This window comes from Ranitomeya variabilis, chromosome 5 (genome assembly GCF_051348905.1).
Source record: "Ranitomeya variabilis isolate aRanVar5 chromosome 5, aRanVar5.hap1, whole genome shotgun sequence".
NCBI classification, from domain to species: domain Eukaryota; kingdom Metazoa; phylum Chordata; class Amphibia; order Anura; family Dendrobatidae; genus Ranitomeya; species Ranitomeya variabilis.
Window position 1 is genome coordinate 546,466,940 of NC_135236.1, and position 23,974 is coordinate 546,490,913.

Below are 23,974 nucleotides of genomic sequence, written 5' to 3' on the forward strand. Positions count from 1 at the left end.
AAACTGCTTTTAAAAGCATTATTGTTAACTAATTTCCCTTCTTTTCCAATCCTAAGACAGTCTTTACATCTCTCTTGGAGCTCTTCGAAAGGAAAAATCTAACTAGAGGACAATAGGCAATTCTACCAGCTTGCAGGAGGTTGCTACCCCTTAACACAACCTGTTCTTTGTTACTGGTCTCCAGTTATTGTTTTCTTCTAGATTTTCAAAAAATTTCTTTGTTTCTTTACTTTTTTGTACATAACAAATTACTCAAATCCTGTGTGCAAACATTATTTTGGACAGTAGTGATTGTCCTGCGAATACTTCTGCCTTCTTTAGGTGAACAAACATTGTGTGGACATCTTTCTTGTTATGACATTCAACAAGAAGCAAGTCTTTATTGCCAAGACCCCTGATTTCTTTTTTTGTTGCTTAACAAAGGTTTTTGGCAATCCACTTTATTTAAAAGTATCAGCAACTGTCCTAAACGTTATTGGTACTGTATATAAATGGTATCTCTTGGCTATTTTGTTGTATTGAGCAAGTGGGGAGGTCCTCTCGAGTTACAAGACGAGTACCTTTCCGCTCAAAAAATCCTGAATTTTTACTAAGAACTCTATTGCTTTTGCACAATGTACACATTTTAAACCTGAATATAATGCTCAATAACTTGAATTGCGGGCTTTTAACTGCTGAACACAAAATCACGTACATATAATATATATTGTAGAATATGGTATCCTCAAGCACTCCAACATACATGAATCATTTAAACACACATGGATAGTTTAATGAAAAATGCTGTCCTGGAGACCACTGACAGGCAGCTACCTGGCCAAGGACCAGTTATATATTTGTTCCCACCCTGCAATGACAGGACTGGTTTAGCCTGCTTTTTGGGCTCCAACCTTCTCAGTGATGTCACAGAGAAGATCGACGCCAACTGTCAAGCAGTGCCTACATCAGGGCAAATACACCGCACTCACGGATGGAATATATTGCAAGTAAATCATATGACAATTTATTCGTGTACATACACATCAAAGACAATAATGCAAGTATATGCAGCAGAAAGCGTATATCAATGACGTTTCGAACCCAACCGGGTTCTTAATCATACTTCGCTGTGGAAAAAAATGGGGAAAATACAAAACACGTAAATCATAACAAATCATACATAGCTTTTAAGATAGCAGCAATATGTACACAAAAGGCATAGAGCCCCTGAAGGTAGCCCCAAGGAAAAAACAGTTAAAGGTAGGAACATATACCAGTATCAAAAGAAGCTATATCACCAATAATAATAAAAAAAACACCAGCATTCACCAAAATTCACCAAAAATTAAAATCACACCGGAGTGAGACAAGGGAGGTCCGTTTTACCTTACAAAGATGTGCAGTAAACTGAATTGAGAGTATCCCAGCCGGGAAAGAATATTGCACTGGGCAGATATACTGTGGGGAATAGTACGACAGTTAAGAGAATGCTGGACATGGAAGAAGGCCAAATTAGAGTATAATAAGTACCTATAATGGATATAACAAGCATCAAAACAGAGGTTAGCTGTCGCTAGGTAGTAGAGCCTGTGAACATGAATGTGTAATCAGAAACCCAGGATATAAGTCCAGTCACTATGGGGTAGCCGATGCACGCTAAGATGCATTACCTGGTGGCAGAGTAGTGAAGCGCGGCGCTCCCGCGCCCTGCTGTGCTGCGTGTGTGGAGGGCAATGATCGCTGCTTTATAACGTTTAGTCTCTCACGATTTACATTGTACCACCTGGCGGAATACCACCGCCAGAACAAAATACCGAGAGCAATTGCCTTAGGAGCAATTTGCGCCCAACTTTATTTTCTGATAATGAGGAATTCTGTGATAAATACAGGAAAATATTAAATAAATGCTCCCTTGATATTATTGTACTTACGGTGGAATATTTGCAAAAGAGTATTGTTGAGACAAAGTCTAAAATTGAGGCTATTGAAACACAACTTAGCACAACTCTTTCATCTATTGAATGGACTGCTCTTAAAACTAAGACGGACAAGAGTTTGGCCGAGCACGAGAAATTGTTACAGGAACGGAAAAGACAAAAATTCTACAGAGATAACGAGGACTACGCCAATAATAGAGTGTACAGATGGAACGAATCATCCACTTGGCGTCAACCCTCCTCTCAGAGAAGATTTGGTTCTTTCAATTCAAGCGGAGATTCTTCAACTGGAATGGGACAACCACGTTTTTTACCAAAGAACCGCAGGGGAGGAACACATCAAGCAGGCCCACGAGAAGATCCAGGAGAACGTATGACAACATGCTCCCAGGTAGGCCGTCAAGCCTGGTGATTAATATATCCAGCCACCTGCTTGCCCCTACTCTAATTTGGCCTTCTTCCATGTCCAGCATTCTCTTAACTGTCATACTATTCACCACAGTATATCTGCCCAGTGCAATATTCTTTCCCGGCTGGGATACTCTCAATTCAGTTTACTGCATATCTTTGTAAGGTAAAACGGACCTCCCTTGTCTCACTCCGGTGTGATTTTAATTTTTGGTGAATTTTGGTGAATGCTGGCGATTTTTTTTATTATTATTGGTGATATATCTTCTTTTGATACTGGTATATGTTCCTACCGTTAACTGTTTTTTCCTTGGGGCTACCTTCAGGGGCTCTATGCCTTTTGTGTACATATTGCTGCTATCTTAAAAGCTATGTATGATTTGTTATGATTTACGTGTTTTGTATTTTCCCCATTTTTTTCCACAGCGAAGTATGATTAATAACCCGGTTGGGTTTGAAACATCATTGATATACGCTTTCTGCTGCATATACTTGCATTATTGTCTTTGATGTGTATGTACACGAATAAATTGTCATATGATTTACTTGCAATATATTCCATCTGTGAGTGCGGTGTATTTCCTTATTACTGTTATTGTCGACTTTTTGTCCGTTACACCAGCACCTTCTTTATATATAGCTGAGTGCAGACTAATTTCTCTTAAATAAATTACATCAGGGCAAATACCCTTTACATCCTGATGTGGCGATGTATTCCCTAGATACTGCTGTCAATAGGGACAGTGGCATATATATGGTTAGCTGAGCGCTATCTGTGTCGATGGTTGCTATGGCAATCCTAAGCCAACCATTGGTGTTATGGTCAGTCAACTACATTGGCCTATTAGCTCCTGTTTTGAGTAGGGCCTAAAAGGCTGTGTTACTGGAACACTGACAGGTCTGATTTACTACTCCTACTAATGTACTGCAGTGTATCAGAGCAGCAATGAGAGTGAAAAATATTGATGTCACAAAGTGGGACTAAATATAAAAAGTAATAAACAAAACACAATAAAATTCACAAGAAAGTGTAGAAAAAAAGTTTTGCCACTAAAAACACAGGCTTTATATAAAAATGAAAATAAACAAAAAAGTACATATATTTGGTATTGCTGTTTCAAGAACAACCCAAACTATAAAATTGTTACGTTATTTATTCCCTATGGTGAACACTGTAAAAAAATCAGCAAAGAATAATCAAACTAAAATTGTAGCACTGACTTAAAAATATAATTAAAAAAAATGATCAAAAGTCATGTAGAAAAAAGGATTATCACTGAAACATCATGTAAAAAAACAATATAACGCTTTAAAGTCTTAGGATATGTGCACACGTTGCAGATTTGCCTGCGGATTTTTCTGCACTAAATCCGCAGCTCTTGTCAGAAAAGTTTTTGATGTGTTTTTTGCTCGTTTTTGGTGCGTTTTTTGAGCATTTCTGATGCGTTTTTTGATGCATTTTTGAATGCATTTTTGAAAGCTAAATAAAGATGTATTATTGAGCAAAAAAAAAAATTGTGATGTCATTTCTTGTCCAACCTCCTCTTTTACGTTAAATATAGATAGATCTATAGATATATGAATAGATAGATCTATGAATCTATCTATAGATATATCTATGGATAGATGTAGATAGATATATGGATAGTTAGGCTACTTTCACACATCAGTTTTTTTCCGTCAGGCAGGATCCGGCGAATTTTGGCAAAAAAAAAGGATCCATTGCAAATAGTGAAAAACTGATGCAACTGATCAGTTTTGTTTTTAGAGAGAATGGAAAATAGGCATGATTTGAATGGAAAAATGCAAGAAAAAATGGATTCGGAGGCAGCATTCATCATTTCACATCTCAGTTTCATATGTTTTTCGCTGAATTAGTCACTGGGCGTTTTCCGACGGACAGAAAAAAAGTTCCTCTGTACGTTTTCTCCATCTGCTGGAAACAGCTTTTTTGACGGATCCGGCAAAAAACGGATGAAACATGTGGCCATCAGGCGCAATCCGGCGCTAATACAACTCTATGAGAAAAAAACGGTTCCGGCGGAAAAAAATGGATCCGTTATTTTTAAAACTCGCCGGATTGTGCCTGACGGCAAAAACCTGATGTGTGAAAGTAGCCAGATAGATATATGGATAGTTACATAGATATATCTATCCATATATCTATCTATAGATATATCTATCTATAAATGTATCTATAGATAGATATATATACATATATCTATAGACATATCCAAAGATATATAATAGCCAGGCCGACGTTGATTAATGAACATGTTTAATTAAAAAAAAGAAAACGGAAAAAAATGGCGTGGGCTCCTGTGCAATTTTCTGCACCAGAGGGGGAAAGCCGACGGCCGGGGGCCAATATTTGTAGCCTGGGAAGGGGGTAATACCTATGGCCCCTTCCCAGGCTATGAATATCAGCCTGCAGCTGTCTGAGTAGCCTTTATTGGCTATTAAAATAGGGGGACCCCCCAAAATAATGACGTGGGTCTCCCTATATTTTATAGCCAGCTGCGGGCTGATATTCATAGCCTAGAGAGGGGCCATGGATATTTGCCCCCCCAGCTACAAATACCAGCCCCCAGCCGCACCAGAAATGGCGCATCTGTAAGATGCGCCAATTCCGGCACTTAGCCTTTCTCTTCCCACTCCCCTGTAGCAGTGGGATATGGGGTAATAAGGGGTTAATGTCACCTTGCTAATGTAAGGTGACATTAAGCCCGATTAGTAATTGAGAGGCGTCAATAAGACGCCTATCCATTACTAATCCTATAGTAGTTAAAGGGTTAAAAAAAGACACAGCCAGAAAAAAAGTATTTTAATATTCTTAATTTCACCATACTTACCATACTCGAGTGCCTGCAAAAAATTAAAAATAATAAACAAACCGTATACTCACTTTCTGCCACAGTCCAATTAATAACGAGTGTCCCACGATGATCTCCCCTATAGAACAGTGACATCAGGTGATGTCACTGCTCTATAGGCCTCCTGTGACACACTGACAAGAGACAATGGCTCCTGCAGTGCATCACTGAAGAAGTTACCTGAGTTCAGGGTCTCACTTTATGGCAGAACTGCATGGGAATTTTCCCACACAGCAGTGCCACAAGTGAGAATAGGGACTACTGCTCACAGTGGTGGAGGAATACATTGCGGAAGGATACCTTCTGTCATTGTATTGCAGGAGCCCCTGGAGAGCGGTCGCATCAGCTAATGTGGCTGCTCTCTGCAGGAGATCGTCGTGGGACACTCGTATTAATTGGATATCTGCGGACACAGGGAGTATATTGTTTGTTTATTATTTTAATATTTTTACAGGTGAGCAATGGCTTCAGGGATCAAGGTGATGGTGAGTATGTACTCTATGTTGTATGTACTGTATGTCTATATGTATGTGTTGTATGTACTGTATGTTGTATGTACTGTTGTATGTTGCATGTTGTGTATGTATGTTGTATGTACTGTTGTATGTTGTATGTACTGTATGTCATATGTTGTATATACTGTTGTATGTTGTATGTTCTGTATGTATGTTGTATGTACTGTTGTATGTTGTATGTACTGTATGTCATATGTTGTATATACTGTTGTATGTTGTATGTTCTGTATGTATGTTGTACGTACTGTTGTAAATTCTGTATGTCATATGTTGTATATACTGTTGTATGTTGTATGCACTGTTGTATGTTATATGTTGTATGTACTGTTGTATGTTGTATGTACTGGTTGTCATATGTTGTATGTACTGTTGTATGTTATACTTAAATGTATTTTATTGGGATTTTATCTGACATACCAACACAAAATAGCTAGTAGTTGTGAAGTACAAAGGGAATGATACATGCTTTTCTAAGTATTTTAAAAATATAAATCTGAACATTCAACCCCTGGAAGTCTCATACCCCTAATTGCCTAATATAATGTCTCATGGAGTAGTGTTCAATCCATCATCCAAAAATCAAATGAGTATGGCACAACACAAACATACGAAAACATCGTTGTCCACCTAAATTCATATCTCAAGCAAGGAGAGCATTAAATAGAAAAGCAGTCGAGGCCCTTGGCCACTGGAGTAACCACAGAAATCCACAGGTTAGGTAGGAGTATCTGCTCCCTGGACAACTATTAGGCTAGGGTCACATGAGCGTAATAAAAAAATCTATCCCATTCTCATCTAGGAGAGTGGAATTATGTTTTTCTCACTTGCCTTCCGTATGCAGTCTGTATACAATCGTTTTTTTACTCAGCAGCTATTATTCTTGTCATGATTTAAGATGGTTTTTTTTTCTCCCGTCCTGGTTTGGTTGGGATTAACTTTGTATGGCCTCTCTTTGGTTCGAGGAGGGATATTTAGACCTACTGCTTGCCAGGCTCTGAGTCAGTGAAACTTCCATTACTCGGCTTGAGCAGCTGACCCAGGTTTCTCTGTAGGATATCATTGTTCCTCTGTGTGTGTGTAGTCCCTGGTTCTGCTTCTGCCTTCTGATTTGGTACTATTCTGAACTCTTTGGTCCTGATCCTCGGCTTTGTCTCCGACCTTCCCCTGTCTTACCCTCTGGATCCCATGTTTCTCTCTGGCTTCTGACCTCGGCTCGTCCCCCACCATTCTCCTGTCTCATCCTTGAGCTCTTACACGTCTCTCTGGCTTCTGACATCGGCTCTTCCGACTACGTCTCCAGCACATCATTGACAGCCATCTCCCATCTGCTCGTGTGGCTTGGCTCAGCCCCCCGGCTGCTTCCTCGGCAGTCACGTGTCCCTCCAGGTCCTGCTCCAAGTGCACATCGCATGTCGCGGTGTCTGTGCGCCTCCTGGCTGGACTTCGTTCCTCATGCAGCGCTGCCTAGGCCTTCCCTCTGGAGACACAGCTAGTGTGTCTTTACATTATCACTGACCATTATTTAACTCTTTGGGGGCACTTGTTTATTTTTTTGCATAATATGGACCCTCTCCGTGCTTTGTCTGAGCAAGTTTCTAGTTTAACTCAGATGATGCAAAACTTATCGGTGGAGCAGTGGGCCCTGGCTCAATCTCATCAACAGGTGCAGAGGAAATGGCAGATATGGTTAAAACCGTCTGGAATGCTTTTCTCTCTGGAAATAGGGATGGTTATTAAAGTGCTGGATATTTTCTCTGAGGAAAAGCATGCATTTCTTGTATTTAAAGAGGGGTGTAAATTGTTGTTTTCCCTATGACCTCAATCTTTGGGCGACGAAGGTCAAAGGGTGAGTATTCTTATGTCTCTATTAATGGAGGGAACGCAGGCTTGGGCTTTTTTTCTTTCTCCCACCGCCCCTGAGAAAATATCTGTGGATCGGTTCTTCGAGGCCCTAGGTCAGACCTATCGTGTGAGATTGGCTGAGGACATGGTTATGAGTCTCTCTCAGGGAAAGCACACAGCCGAGTGGAATTGTTCTGAATATAGGTGTTGGGCCTCTGAGCTGTCTTGGAATGACTTGGCTCTCAGGGGGTAGTTCCACAGAGGGTTGTCTGAACATTTAAAGGATGCACTGGCTCTGCATCCACCACCCGACTCTCTGGAGGAGACCATGACACAGTCTGTCCGCATGGACCGTAGACTTCGAGAGAGGGGAGTGGTGAAAACAGGAGGCCCCTTTATTTCCAACTGAAGCTGGGTCTTCTTCATCTATTCAGCCCATGGAAATGGGAGCTGTTTCTGTAAAGGAGAGAGAGAGAAGACGTCACAAGGAGAACAAGCTCTGCTTCTATTGTGGATCCCCGTGACACTGGAGAAATGATTACCCTTGCTGCCCCATCTTCCAAAGTGTTGGGAAATACATAGGTCTGGGTATCTGTTGAGGAGGTTGCCAAGACCCTCAAGTACATTTTTCCTCAGCTTGTAAATTGTTGCTACAGGTGGAACTTGGTGTGGATAGCTGTCTATTTCCCGCTACAGCTTTTGTGGATTGTGGATCAACTGTGAATCTTACTGACTCAAAACTGGTGACTCATTGTAAGATAGGGACAGTTAGGTTAGGTGCTCACATGAAAGTGGCGGCCTCGCTTACTACTGACGGTGGAAAACTTGGGTCTGCTTGCGGGGTTTGAGCACGTGCTAAGAGCTCTCATAACCGGCTGGCCGGGGAGTTGGTGCCTTTACCAATTCCTGATAAACCGTGGACCCACCTGTCCATGGATTTTATCACCAATCTTCCTCCTTCCAGGGGTAATACAGTGGTATAGGTGACGGGGGACAGGTTTCCTAAGCAGGCTCATTTTGTACTTTTGACTGTCTTGCCCTCTGCAGAAACTTTGTACAGGTTGTTTGAGCAGCATGTGGTTTGTTTGCATGGTTTGCCATTGAATGTGGTGTCTGACCGGAGTGTACAATTTGTCTCCATGTTCTGGAGGGCATTCTGTAAAATGTTGGGTATTACCTTGTTCTTCTCTTCCACATACCATCCCGAGACTAATGGTCAGATGGAGGGAACAAATCAATCTTTGGAACAAATTATGCGTTGTTTGTCCACTGCTAGACAGCATGATTGGTGTGATGCCCTACTTTTGGCTAAGTTTGCGTTCAACAACCGTGTGAGTCAGTCCACTGGCATGTTCCCTTTTCTGGCAAACTATGGTTTTAGTCAGAATTTTGGGGAGTTCTTACTTTTCGACTCCGGGTGCCCTGGGGTTGATGGGGCGGTGCAGTGCTTGTGGGAATTGTGGCAGGAGGTCCAGAGAAATATTGAGAAAGCTCAGAGGAAATACAAGTTTTTTGCAGATAGGAGGTGAGTTACTGGACCAATGTTCTGGGTTGGGGAGAAGGTGCGGTTGTCCACTCAGAAAATTAAACTTAAGGTTCCTTTGGAGAAATTGGGGCCTAAGTTTATTGGCCTGTATGAAATCACTGAGGTTATTAATCCTATGGCTTTTAGGTTGCGTCTTCCACCCTCCTTCAAGATACCCAATGTTTTTCATAAGGCCCTTCTGAAACGATTAGGGGCGGTTGAGGAGGAGACTTTGACTTCTGCTGCCCTGGTCTTGGTGGATGGTCACATGGAGTACGAGGTGGGGCACATAATTTATTCTCGGTGGGTTCGTCGCCCCTTACAGTATCTTGTGCATTGGAAGGGTTATGGTCCGGAGGATCGGTCGTGGGTTCCAGCTCATTCTGTACATGCTGATTGTCGGGTCCGGTAGTTTCATGACAGGTATCCTGGGAAGCCTGGGGATTCGGTGGCCCCCCATTGAGAGGGGGGTACTGTTATGATTCAGGAGGGGGTTTTCTCTCCCGTCTTGGTTTGGTTGGGATTAACTTTGTATGGCCTCTCTTTGGTTCGAGGAGGGCTATTTAGACCTTCTGCTTGCCAGGCTCTGAGTCAGTGATACTTCCATTATTCAGGCTTGAGCAGCTGACCCAGGTTTCTCTGTGTGTGTGTGTTTACCCGTGTATTACTCGGCTATTCCCTGGTTCTGCTTCTGCCTTCTGATTCGGTACTATTCTGAACTCTCTGTTCCTGATCCTCAGCTTTGTCTCTGACTTCCCCTGTCTTACCCTCTGGATCCCACATTTCCATCTGGCTTCTGACCTCAGCTCATCCACCATTCTCCTGTCTCGCCCTTCGGCTCTTACACGTCTCTCCAGCTTCTGACATCGACTCTTCTCACTACGTCTCCGGCACATCATTGACAGCCGTCTCCCGTCCGCTTGTAGGGGTAGGCTCAGCCCCCCAGCTCCTTCCTTGGCAGTCTCGTGTCCCGCCATGTCCTGCTCCAAGTGCACATTGCACATCGCGGTGTCCGTGCACCTCCTGGCTGGACTACGTTCCTCCTGCAGCGCCCCCTAGGCCTCCCCTCTGGAGACACAGCTAGTGTGTCTTTACAGTTGGAGCGCCCCCAGACTCAGGGCCGCGGGGTACTCTGTACCGGGCCTCTCAATCTCAGTCCAATGAAAGGTGTGTGGTGCAGGTCGCGATGAATAATGAGGACACAGGGTTGCAGTCTCTTTACCTCTTTACTGAAGGCTTCGGGATCCGCAATCCAAAGTACTGCTAACAGGGTTGGCTGAGACCGGCCGGTCCGAAGGCACATCCAGAGTTCCCTTTGCAGGTGGAAATCAGTGCCTACCTTCTAGCGCCTGTGTGTTGTAGTACCTCCCTGCTGAGCACCACGGGATAGTCCTCACAACTGTTGTGTCTGTTTCTGATGTTCTTTCTCACAACTCGTATCTGTTCTGATGTTCTTTCTCTGTTCCCCAGATGATATGGCTAGGACGCACCCGTATGACGGGTAGGCCTGGAGTTCTTCCGGGACCCTAGCGTCGCCCCTCTCCCACAATTGCCTCCTATGTCTGCTTAGGTGTTTTAGGTGAGACAGCCAACCTATAATCAACTGTCCTGCCGCTGTTTGAAGTACTGCTTGGAGCCCAATACTTCCTCGGCGTTCCGGCCACCGGCTACGCGCCTCAGTAGGATGTTGCCACGATCTTAAGGCACGACTCCTACTGGTTTATCTCCTTTTTGCTGTGATCTCGTTTCTCACTTCTCCACAATAAACTTCGCTTTGTTTCCTTTCTTAAGATGCCGCCGCATTCAAGTGCAGGCGCGGCTCCGTAACAATCAGTCCTGTTCGCTAGGTCACTGTCAGGATCTCACCCCTGACAGAGACCCCCCTGAATCTTCCCCCCGCAACACCCTCTGCCACAGGATGTTGCCTGGTTCCAACCCAGTCAGCTTCTGACTAACTTTCTATCCAGCCCCCAGTTTTACCAGATTGTGAGGAGTGGCCTAATACATAGAACCCTTTGCTCCCCCTGGTGGCTAGAGTGTGAAATGTAGTGTGTGACTGTGATACCTGGTCAGGTGAACTCCTTTTGTGCAATCAGACGTAACATCACTCCCCTGAGTGGCAGAGCGACATTACTGCAACGACCAGGTCTCTGGGGCGCTGCACTCCCCCTGGTTAAATCCAGTACTCCCGGACTGGGAAGAAGAACAACAATACATGTCAGCAAAAGACATACAAAATTTTAAAATGCAATAAACAAGTAAATATAACAGTGCTTCCCTTTATGGGAGGTGAGGACTCTTGAACGTTACAAACAGAAACATGTTTAAATATTTTAAATAATATACTATAAATAACTTCTATTACCCAGCCGGGTATTCTATCTATCAAGTGCAAAATTCTGAACAATAATTTAACTTTTCCTTTAAGGGCGTATAGGCTAAACCCACTAAAGGCTTACTATAAACTCTAAAATATAAATTAACTTTTTCTTTATTTCTCTTTTCTAAGTGCAACATTTTTCTTTTCACTCTCTGATTTCTCATATGCAGGACCGCCTGTCTATTTGCCCAGGCCTACTGCATCATTTCTTAGTACAAGATCAATTAACCATCTCTCTATGGCTCTCAGGAGGACTCACTAACCAACCCCCACGGGTTCACTTTCCTCAATCTCTAGTAACATCATTAAACATTCTCTATAACTGTCTAGCTAACTACATACTACTTCTATGTAAAACATTATTACTATTCACTTTCTTTAAGGCAACATTATACTTTAAGTGCAACAAGTGAACATTCCCTTTAAGAGGGAACCAAGTCTCTTTGAGGTAATGCAGACTCTCTCTATCTGCAAGTCCGTTTAAGGCAAGAGCTTCCATGCTGTACTCAGGAACAGTCTCTTCAAAAAGCTATCTCTTTTGTAAAACCAGTGAAGGGCACCTTTAAGAAGGTGCGAACTATTTACAATATAGTTTGTGAACCATTCACTGTCCATGATTCGGCAGTCTTTGTAAACATTGATGAACAAAAGCAAAAATAAAAACAAGAGCAAAAATAAAAAGCAATAGGGATCCCGGGTAAACAAAGGGATCCCTTTAAGAAATAACCCTAGTCGGGTTTTAGCAGCAAAAAGCAGGGAAACAAACAGTTAACTATTTACATACTCGTGGTTCCGAGGTTTATTCTCATGGTAGGTTGCAAGGCATCAGTTGGTAGCGAACACTTCCTGGCCTGGGGAGATCTGTGTTCGACTTCTCATCCGATGCGGTATCAATGTCACTAATCGGTTTTTCAGGTATAGCCATGTCATTGGGAATCTGGGTTCGAATGTCAGTTTCGGTAGTAGGTTTAGTAGAGATAATGCACACTGTAGTAGTAGTGCTGGGACTCATCCGTTCAGAGGTAGTCTTAGTCAGGGCAGCACGTGGCGCTGCGACAGGGCCTATCAGTAGTTCCTCAGTCACCGGGGCAGGGTCGTTCTTCATACCTGCTTCAGATGCGGCCCCTCCGGTCCCGGTCTGCTCCGTCTCCACTGGGGTCTGGAACGCTGGCTGCGGGGCCTTGCGCTGCAGCATTGTCATCTCCGTTTGCAGCATCTCGCTTTCCGGCAGGGCCTTGCTTTCTGGCTTCAGAGCGCTGAAACTTCTTTCTTGCTCCGGACCAGATGAGGCTGCCGGCAGACGTCTGGTGAGGCCCACGATGATGGTCTTCTTCCACCCGGCCTCAGTGCTCAGCTGCGTCCGCCGGAGTTGATCGCTGAGCTCGTCCACTCCGGCCTGCAGGAAGTCAGGGCCAACAGGTGATGCCTGGCCGCGGTATCTCTCTGGGTAGCTGGGGGAGTCCTCCGCTCCGACCCCATGCTCCGATCCCGGGCGGCTGGCCATGGCGTCTCCCACGTGGCTCACTTCTTCTTCCTCATTCTTTTCCCGCTCTCTCCTTCATGGGCAGTTTCGCTTTCTTTGTCTCCGCCCTCCATTGAGAATCAGGAGGCGGATCTCGGCCGCTGACGGACACGTCCTCAAAGCACAGAAATATTTAGACTGGGCGGCCATTGTCTTTCGCGCTCTTCAGCTTGTTTGTGCCCACTTCCACACCCTTCTTCTTCTCCTGCGCTCCTCTTAGCGCTGTAATGGCGGCAGTTTTGGTGGGAATCAGCAATAGACAGTCTTCGCAATAAGTCACAGTTCAAGCACAATTCCGACACAGTTCCAAGGCACACATGACCTGATTCTTCAGGCTCAAGTAGATCCTGTTCGTGACGCCAAGTTGGAGCACCCCCAGACGCAGGGCCACGGGGTACTCGGTACCGGGCCTCTCAATCTCAGTCCTGGGGTTGTCACGGTGGCTAGACCCGGTCCGTGACCCTGCTAAGGGGCGTCCAATGAAAGGTGTGTGGTGTAGGTCTGTTATGATCCGGTGACCTTGGAGCCGCATGAGAGACTTTCTCAGGAGTAGGTGGTACTTGTACTGACCGCAAACCCTAAACTAACACCGCAACTAGAAGTAGCCGTGGGATGTACCTAACACGTCCTAGACACCTCGACACAGCCGGAGGACTAAATACACCTATAGATGGAAATGGGAATTCTATCTTGCCTCAGAGCAGAACCCCAGAGGATAGGCAGCCCCCCACAAATATTGACTGTGAGTATAAGAGGAAAAACACACGCAGGCAGAAAAACAGGATTTAGCAAAAGAGGCACTTCTAGCTAAACAGAAAAGGATAGGACAGAATTCTAAGCGGTCAGTATTAAAATCCTAAAAATATCCACAGCAGATAATACAAATATACTACATCTAACTAAAGACATATAAATTATATCTACATCTCCTGAGAATCCAGCATGACTGAAAAATCCAAACAAAGTCTAAGCTGGACAAAAACACAATGAATAGCACTGAATTGCAAAGCACACTGCATGTGTGCACTGAGACAAAAAACCAGACACTTATCTTAGTTGAATTGGCAGCAGGGCATGAGGAGCCAGAGAGAGATGCAATCCCTCCAAGTACAATGGACAACTGGCAAGGGCTAATGAATCCTGCACACCTAAATATCCCAGTCAGAGCTGCAGTCAGCAGGAACACCTGCCCAGGATTGCAACCCAGGGACAACTGCATTACTATCAACAACCACCAGAGGGAACCCAAGAGCAGAATTCACAACAGTGTTCCCCCTTGAGGAGGGGTCACCGAACCCACACCAGAGCCTCCAGGCCGATCAGGACGAGCCAGATGAAAGGCACGGACCAAATCAGCAGCATGGACATCAGAGGCAAAAACCCAAGAATTATCCTCCTGGCCATAACCCTTCCATTTGACAAGGTACTGAAGCCTCCGCCTCGAAAAGCGAGAATCCAAAATCTTCTCAACCACATACTCCAACTCCCCATCAACCAACACAGGGGCCGGAGGATCAACAGAGGGAACAACGGGCACCACATATTTCCGCAATAAAGATCTATGGAAGACATTATGGATAGCAAAAGAAGCCGGAAGGGCCAATCGAAAAGACAGCGGATTAATAATCTCAGAAATCCTATAAGGACCAATAAAGCGAGGCTTAAACTTAGGGGAAGAAACCTTCATAGGAACATGACGGGAAGACAACCAGACCAAATCCCCAACCCGAAGCCGGGAACCAACACACCGACGACGGTTAGCAAAACGTTGAGCCTCCTCCTGAGATAATACCAAATTGTCCACCACATGTGCCCAAATCTGCTGCAACCTGTCAACCACAGAATCCACACCAGGACAGTCAGAAGGCTCAACCTGCCCCGAAGAAAAACGAGGATGAAAACCAAAATTACAAAAGAAGGGCGAAACCAAGGTAGCCGAACTAGCCCGATTATTAAGGGCAAACTCAGCCAATGGCAAGAAAGCCACCCAATCATCCTAATCAGCAGACACAAAGCATCTCAGATAAGTTTCTAAAGTCTGATTAGTTCGCTCGGTCTGGCCATTTGTCTGAGGATGAAATGCGGAAGAAAAAGACAAATCAATGCCCAGCCTAGCACAAAAGGCCTGCCAAAACCTAGAAACAAACTGGGAACCTCTGTCAGACACAATATTCTCCAGAATACCATGCAAATGAACTACATGCTGAAAAAACAACGGAACCAAATCAGAAGAGGAAGGCAATTTAGGCAAAGGCACCAAATGGACCATCTTAGAGAACCGGTCACAAACAACCCAGATGACCAACATCTTCTGGGAAACCGGAAGATCAGAAATAAAATCCATAGAAATGTGTCCAGGGCCTCTCAGGGACTGGCAAAGGCAAAAGCAACCCACTAGCACGGGAACAACAAGGCTTGGCCCGCGCACAAGTCCCACAGGACTGCACAAAAGAACGCACATCACGTGACAAAGAAGGCCACCAAAAGGACCTTCCAACCAATTCTCTGGTACCAAAAATACCAGGATGGCCAGCCAACACAGAGAACAATGAACCTCAGAAATCACTCTACTAGTCCATCTATCAGGAACAAACAGTTTCCCCACTGGGCAGCGATCAGGTTTGTCAGCCTGAAATTCCTGAAGAACCCGTCGTAAATCAGGGGAAATGGCAGAAAGGACCAACCCTTCTTTCAGAATGCCGACCAGTTCAAGGACCTCAGGAGAATCAGGCAAAAAACTCCTAGAGAGGGCATCAGCCTTAATATTCTTAGAACCCGGAAGATACAAGACCACAAAATCAAAATGGGAAAAAAACAAGAACCATCGAGCCTGTCTAGGATTCAGCCGTCTGGCAGACTCGAGGTAAATCAGATTTTTATGATCGGTCAAGACCACAATACGGTGCTTAGCTCCCTCAAGCCAATGTCGCCACTCCTCAAACACCCACTTCATAACCAACAACTCCCGATTGCCGACATCATAATTGCTTTCAGCAAAACTAACGGGAAAAGAAGGTACACGGTTTCATCAAGGAACCAACAGGATCCCTCTGAGACAAAACGGCCCCTGCCCCAATCTCAGAAGCGTCAACCTCAACCTGAAACGGAAGAAAAACATCCGGTTGACGCAACACCGGGGCAGAAGTAAATCGGCGTTTAAGCTCCTGAAAGGCAGAGACAGCCGCAGAGGACCAATTCGTCACATCAGCGCCTTTCTTCGTCAAATCGGTCAAGGGTTTAACCACACTGGAGAAGTTAGCAATGAAACGGCGATAAAAATTAGCAAAGCCCAAAAATTTCTGAAGGCTCTTCACAGATGTGGGTTGAATCCAATCATGAATGGCCTGAACCTTAACCGGATCCATCTCTATAGATGAGGGAGAAAAAATGAAGCCCGAAAAAGAAACCTTCTGCACTCCAAAGAGACACTTAGACCCCTTCACAAACAGAGCATTATCACGAAGGATCTGAATTACCATCCTGACCTGTTTCACATCAGACTCCCAATCATCGGAAAAAATTAAAATGTCATCCAAATATACAATCATGAATTTATCAAGGTAAGTCCGGAAGATATCTTGCATGAAGGACTGAAAAACAGATGGAGCATTAGAGAGCCCGAATGGCATCACAAGGTATTCAAAATGGCCTTCGGGCGTATTAAACGCAGTTTTCCATTCATCACCCTGCTTAATACGAACAAGATTATATGCCCTTAATCCTAGCAAACAAATCGGAAAGCAGAGGTAAAGGGTATTGAAACTTGACCGTGATCTTATTCAAGAGGCGATAATCAATACAGGGTCTCAAGGAACCACCCTTCTTAGCAACAAAAAAAAATCCTGCTCCCAACGGTGAAGAAGATGGCCGAATATGCCCTTTCTCCAAAGACTCCTTAACATAACTCCGCATGGCGGTATGTTCAGGCACAGACAAGTTGAAAAGTCGGCCCTTAGGAAACTTGCAGCCTGGAATCAAGTCAATAGCACAATCACAGTCCCTATGCGGTGGAAGGGAACTGGACTTGGGCTCATCGAATACATCCTGAAAATCAGACCAAAACTCTGGAATTTCAGAAGAGGAAGAAGAGGAGATTGACATCAAAGGAATGTCATTATGAACCCCCTGACATCCCCAACTAGTCACAGACATAGACTTCCAATCCAACACAGGATTATGTACCTGCAACCACGGAAAATCCAGCACGATAGCATCATGCAAATTATGCAACACCAGAAATCGACAATCTTCCTGATGGGCTGGCGCCATGCACATGGTCACCTGTGTCCAGAACTGGGGCTTATTTTTAGCCAAAGGTGTAGCATCAATGCCCCTTAAAGGAATAGGGTTCTGCAAAGACTGTAAGGGAAAATCACAACGCCTGGCAAACTCAAAGTCCATTAAGTTCAAAGCGGCACCTGAATCCACAAACGCCATGACAGAAAATGATGACAATGAGCAAATCAAGGACACAGATAACAGAAATTTAGGTTGTACAGTACTGATGGTAAATGAACTAGCGATCCTCTTGGTACACTTAAGGCAGACTGAAATGACATGAGAAGCATCGCCACAATAAAAACGCAACCTATTCTGATGTCTGAATCCCCGTTGTTCAGTTCTAGACAGAATCCTATCACACTGCATTGGCTCAGGCATCTGCTCTGAGGACAACGCCACAGCGCGCACAGTTCTGCGCTCCCGCAAGCGCCGATCAATCTGAATGGCCAGAGACATAGAATCACTCAGACCAACAGGCGTGGGAAACCCCACCATAACATCTTTAACAGATTCAGAAAGACCCTTTCTGAAAATTGCCGCCAAAGCATCCTCATTCCATTTAGTCAGCACAGACCATTTTCTAAATTTCTGACAATACAATTCTGCCACTTCTTGACCCTGAGACAGGGCCAACAAGGTCTTCTCCGCTTGATCCACAGAATTTGGTTCATCATATAATAATCCTAGAGCCTGAAAAAAGGCATCTACATTATGCAAGGCCGGATTCCCAGATTCCAGGGAAAATGCCCAATCCTGAGGGTCGCCACGCAGCAGGGAGATGACAATTTTAACCTGCTGAATGGGATCACCAGAGGAACGAGGCTTCAGAGCAAAAAACAGTTTACAATTGTTTTTAAAATTCAAAAATTTGGACCTGTCCCCCCAAAAAAAATCAGGAGTTGGAATCCTAGGCTCTAACAGCGCAGTCTGAACAATATAATCAGAAATACCCTGTACCCTAGCAGAAAGCTGGTCTATACGAGAAACTAATCCCTGAACATCCATGCTAGCACAAGACTCCTCAGTCACCCAGAGGAAAAGAGGGAAGAAAAGACAAAGCAGGCTACAGAAAAAAAAATGGCTCTTTCTTCCCTTCTTCTGAGATGCATTTAACTCATTGTTGGCCAGTTGTACTGTTATGATCCGGTGACCTTGGAGCCGCATGAGAGACTTTCTCAGGAGTAGGTGGTACCTGTTCTGACCGCAAACCCTAAACTAACACCGCAACTAGAAGTAGCCGTGGGATGTACCTAACACGTCCTAGACACCTCAACACAGCCGGAGGACTAAATACCCCTATAGATGGAAATGGGAATTCTATCTTGTCTCAGAGCGGAACCCCAGAGGATAGGCAGCCCCCCACAAATATTGACTGTGAGTATAAGAGGAAAAACACACGCAGGCAGAAAAACAGGATTTAGCAAAAGAGGCACTTCTAGCTAAACAGAAAAGGATAGGACAGAATGCTAAGCGGTCAGTATTAAAATCCTAAAAATATCCACAGCAGATAATACAAATATACTACATCTAACTAAAGACATAGAAAGTATATCTGCATCTCCTGAGAATCCAGCATGACTGAAAAATCCAAAGTCTAAGCTGGACAAAAACACAATGAATAGCACTGAATTGCAAAGCACACTGCATGTGTGCACAGAGACAAAACCAGACACTTATCTTAGTTGAATTGGCAGCAGGGCATGAGGAGCCAGAGAGAGATGCAATCCCTCCAAGTACAATGGACAACTGGCAAGGGCTAATGAATCCTGCACACCTAAATATCCTAGTCAGAGCTGCAATCAGCAGGAACACCTGCCCAGGATTGCAACCCAGGGACAACTGCATTACTATCAACAACCACCGGAGGGAACCCAAGAGCAGAATTCACAACACAGGTCGCGATGAATAATGAGGACACAGGGTTGCAGTCTCTTTACCTCTTTACTGAAGGCTTCGGGGTCCGCAATCCAAAGTACTGCTAACAGGGCTGGCTGAGACCGGCCGGTCCGAAGGCACATCCAGAGTTCCCTTTGCAGGTGGAAATCAGTGCCTACCTTCTAGCGCCTGTGTGTTGTAGTACCTCCCTGCTGAGCACCACGGGATAGTCCTCACAACTGTTGTGTCTGTTTCTGATGTTCTTTCTCACAACTCGTATCTGTTCTGATGTTCTTTCTCCGTCCCCCAGATGATATGGCTAGGACGCACCCGTATGACGGGTAGGCCTGGAGTTCTTCTGGGACCCTAGCGTCGCTCCTCTCCCACAATTGCCTCCTATGTCTGCTTAGGTGTTTTAGGTGAGACAGCCAACCTATAATCAACTGTCCTGCCGCTGTTTGAAGTACTGCTTGGAGCCCAATACTTCCTCGGCGTTCCGGCCACCGGCTACGCGCCTCAGTAGGATGTTGCCACGATCTTAAGGCACGACTCCTACTGGTTTATCTCCTTTTTGCTGTGATCTCGTTTCTCACTTCTCCACAATAAACTTCGCTTTGTTTCCTTTCTTAAGATGCCGCCACATTCAAGTGCAGGCGCGGCTCCGTAACAATCAGTCCTGTTCGCTAGGTCACTGTCAGGATCCCACCCCTGACAAAGACCCCCCTGAATCTTCCCCCCGCAACACCCTCTGCCACAGGATGTTGCCTGGTTCCAACCCAGTCAGCTTCTGACTAACTTTCTATCCAGCCCCCAGTTTTACCAGATTGTGAGTTGTGGTCTAATACATAGAACCCTTTGCTCCCCCTGGTGGCTAGAGTGTGAAATGTAGTGTGTGACTGTGACACCTGGTCAGGTGAACTCCTTTTGTGCAATCAGATGTAACATCACTCCCCTGAGTGGCAGAGCGACATTACTGCAACGACCAGGTCTCTGGGGCGCTGCACAATTCTCTTACAAGACCATTTACAGTTTCCCATCTTACAAAATTGCAATATATCTGTAAAAATCGGATTTCGCACTGATGGTGTCTTCGGCATCCAACTTTTTTCTCTCAGCTGAATACAAAGTGAAATCGCAGCATACTACGATTTTTTCCATAGACAATTTCTGTCAGTGAAAAAAATCATCCATCTTCATTTCCACATTGAGTAACAAGGGTCAGTGTGCTACCTCATAAAAAATCAGATAGCACTTATCCGTGTTATATGGTCATGTGAGCAAGCCCTTATCGTATATCTACAAATCTGGCCTTTATGAAAGTGTGTAAAGAAAAAAGCCATTTTTGAAAGCAAGTCATAAAAAGTCTAATTTGGAGGATTCAGCTGGCATCTGGAAGAAGGTGCTCTGGTCAGATAATACCAAAGTAAAACCCTTTAGACTAAAAGCAAAACGCCATGTCTGGTGGAAAACTAACACTGCACATCACCCTGAAAACACAATCCCCATCATTAAACATGGTAGTGGCAGCATCATACTGTGGGTATGCTTTTCTTCAGCAGGTACAAGGAGCCTGGTTAGAATTAATGGGAAAATGGATTAAGCTAAATATAGGTCAATCCTAGAGGAAAACCTGTCAGAGATGGTAAAAGACTTGAGACCGGGGCACAGGTTCAACTTCCAGCAGAACAACAAACCTAGACATACTGCCAGAGCTACAATGGAATGGTTTAGTTCAAAACATAATCATGTTTTTGAATGGCCCAGTCAAAATCCAAACTTAAATGTCATTGAGAATATGTGGCCACACTTGAAAATTGACATTCACAGATGCTCTCCGTCCAATCTCACTGAGCCAGACTTAGTTGACAAAGAAGAATGGGCAAAAATGTCAGCCCGTAGATGTGCAAAGCTGGTAGAGACATACCCCAAAAGAATTGCAGCAGTATTGACTCAGGGGTGCTGAATACAAATGCACATCACAATTTTCAAATTAATATTTTTAATATATTAGAACACTATGTATCATTTCATCCACACTTCACAAATATTTGCTACTTTGTGTTGGTATAGTACATAAAATTCCAATAAAACTAATTGTGTTGGCATATTACATAAAATTCCAATAAAACTAATTGTGTTGGCATATTACATAAAATTCCAATAAAACTAATTTTTCAAGACACTGTAGATGCGTTCCAGAGTTAATACCACAATGACACTTGATTTTTTACCTTTAAATAGGCACCAGTGTTTCACCGAAACACATTGAAAAACTAAAAACTTAATTGTATACCATTCATAATTTTTTAATTTCAATAATTGCAGTCCAGTTACTGTGATATCTCCTCTGAAGTGGATCATTTTTTCTCCAGTCACGGGGTTACGACATCGGATCCTAAGTGTCTTATAGGTGTCATGTCCATACACAACCACCCCAGCTGAATTCTACCCTCTCTCACCCTCTCATATATATCTTGCAGTATTGCCCTAATGTGCGCTTCTGCCCCAACCAGATCCCAGCACATACAATGACACATCACATTTGAAAAATGGGGTCTGGTCCTTAAAGCCAAAGTGGCTCAAGGGGTTGAAAAAAAGATGTGAAATCATCATTTTCAAATAGGGGTCAAAATTTATAAAGCTGGGGTCTCCAAAAGGCAGACAGTTTGTTTTAACTGTGAAATGAATGAGACACAATGAATGACTGCCTTGTTGTTATTTCCATTAATTGTTTTTTTGCATTTTTATTTGAACATTAAAAAAGAGGATGCAGGTGGTGGGACGTGTTACTGGTGTAACAAGGGGTAATACCAGGAGCGGTATTTGGACTCTTTGGTACTCTGAGCTAATGACAGGGTACACAGCTCCAAGTTCCTCAATGCTCACATATACAATGAGGATACCAGATCTTTGCTTCTGCATTTGGACCTCCCACCAAACCTTCAGATGCTATGATTTTTTAAAGGATTTAGAAGTTCAATCAGAATAATTGCCGAACAGGGATGACTCTGGTTAATCACCAAATGGCTAGCTGAGACAATTTCCCGTCTTTGACATTGGCTGTCAACACTCTGAAAGCTGTGTATAGACGCTGAAAGTTGAGGTACATGACAGATATGTCCTCCATAAATGGGCTCTAATTCTTGATCAGAAAGGACAAATCCATGATTTGGCTTTAGAGGTTGGAGATTTTAGGAGTACTTACGTCATCAAGGTCAGAATCACTCAGAGGTCTATCTGTAACTAAACAAAAAACTCTTTTCTAAAAAAAAAAAAGGTAAGTGTTAAACTATGTACTGTATATGATTGAGTAGTCAAGTTAAAATTCTAAGCCAGAACCCACTATCTTAATAGTAAACATTCAACAATATTGTTGCTACTAATAATGCATTTTCCACCCATCTTTAATTAGTATCAAAGTTGCCTAAGGCTTCTAAATTGCTAAATATTAATTCTCTGCCAAATATTATGTAGGATATTATACAATTAAATATTTTAAGAAAATTATCTTACCACAATATTTTTCAGATCCTCAAGAACGATGTCTTTGTTATGTCCCTTAAAAAGGTATCATCATAATAAAAATATTATTTCTAAGAAATGATGGTGACTTATGTATATTAAGCATTCAGCTATGTATGTCATGTACTGTTTGTCTTAAAGATGTGGATCCCACCTCTGGGTGATAAATGGGAAGCGATGAGCTCACGTGGCCACCTCTTAATTCATAGTGGCACTTAGTTGGGGACACCTTTTCTAGAGATTGATGCAGGTCATAGAGTTGAGCCAAACATGTCCTGTATATATGTCATTAATATCTCTAAGATGGGAATAATCCTTTTTAGCAGGTTCTATTGCCATATTGGTAAACCTATATTTATCATCAACCTATTCACCATGTATCAATGGTTTTCCCGTACCTTAGCGATAGAAATTTCAGAAACTGAAGTTCCAACAAGAGTCATGACACATTGAATATCTTATGAAATCATCTCTGAGTAACATTGTGGACATTTCTTACTTTGAAATATTGACATCTCATATTTTGTCATTTTATTCCTTACCGGGCATGCCTGTGTTTTCAAGTCAATAACAAGTTTTGGAATATCTGCCTGGAAATAAAATAAAATAATACATTATTTCCTGTTCATTTGTAGGTATCACAGTTTCTTATGAAAAAGGTGTGAAAGGAACATTTAGCGCACAATTCAAAATTAAAACTGTAATGGAATTATGGATCTGTCCTCAGCATTAATTCAGTTTATTTGGAAAATGCAGATGTGAACAGAACCTGGAAACAACCCTGCATGAATGGACTCATGTGCTCACCTTTTCTTCACCAAACAATCCATCAGATGTCCCAAATAGTCTGAACGGGACGTCATAAGAGAAAATAACTTGACCCAAGTCCTCTGTAATCCAATCCTTGTACTTTCTGCAGAATCTTAGTCTATAGGAAGCACAGGGATTACACTGCAGCAGACTGCAAGAATGATTGCCTGGACAAAAAAGTGAGCACTACTATGAGTCAGGTGTAGTGTTGAGCGATACCGTCCGATATTTGAAAGTATCGGTATCGGAAAGTATCGGCCGATACCGGCAAAGTATCGGATCCAATCCGATACCGATACCCGATACCAATACAAGTCAATGGGACTCAAGTATCGGACGGTATTCCTGATGGTTCCCAGGGTCTGAAGGAGAGGAAACTCTCCTTCAGGCCCTGGGAACCATATTAATGTGTAAAATAAAGAATTAAAATAAAAAATATTGCTATACTCACCTCTCCGAGGGAACCGGCAGTGTTGTTTGCTTAAAATGCGCGCTTTTCCTTCCT

The 23,974-nt window shown here is 43.6% G+C and overlaps 1 protein-coding gene across 1 annotated transcript in view; it reads right to left on the bottom strand.

Annotated features, from left to right (window-relative positions):
- LOC143773825 (ranaspumin-like) overlaps window positions 1-23,974 on the bottom strand; it is a 54,691-nt gene that overhangs the window by 11,627 nt on the left and 19,090 nt on the right. Inside the window, exons 9-11 of the mRNA XM_077261162.1 lie at window positions 23,202-23,249; window positions 22,651-22,695; window positions 22,343-22,399 (exon numbers count right to left, since the gene is read on the bottom strand). Coding sequence (XP_077117277.1) covers window positions 22,343-22,399; window positions 22,651-22,695; window positions 23,202-23,249 — 150 coding nt within the window. The remainder of the gene's footprint in view (window positions 1-22,342; window positions 22,400-22,650; window positions 22,696-23,201; window positions 23,250-23,974) is intronic.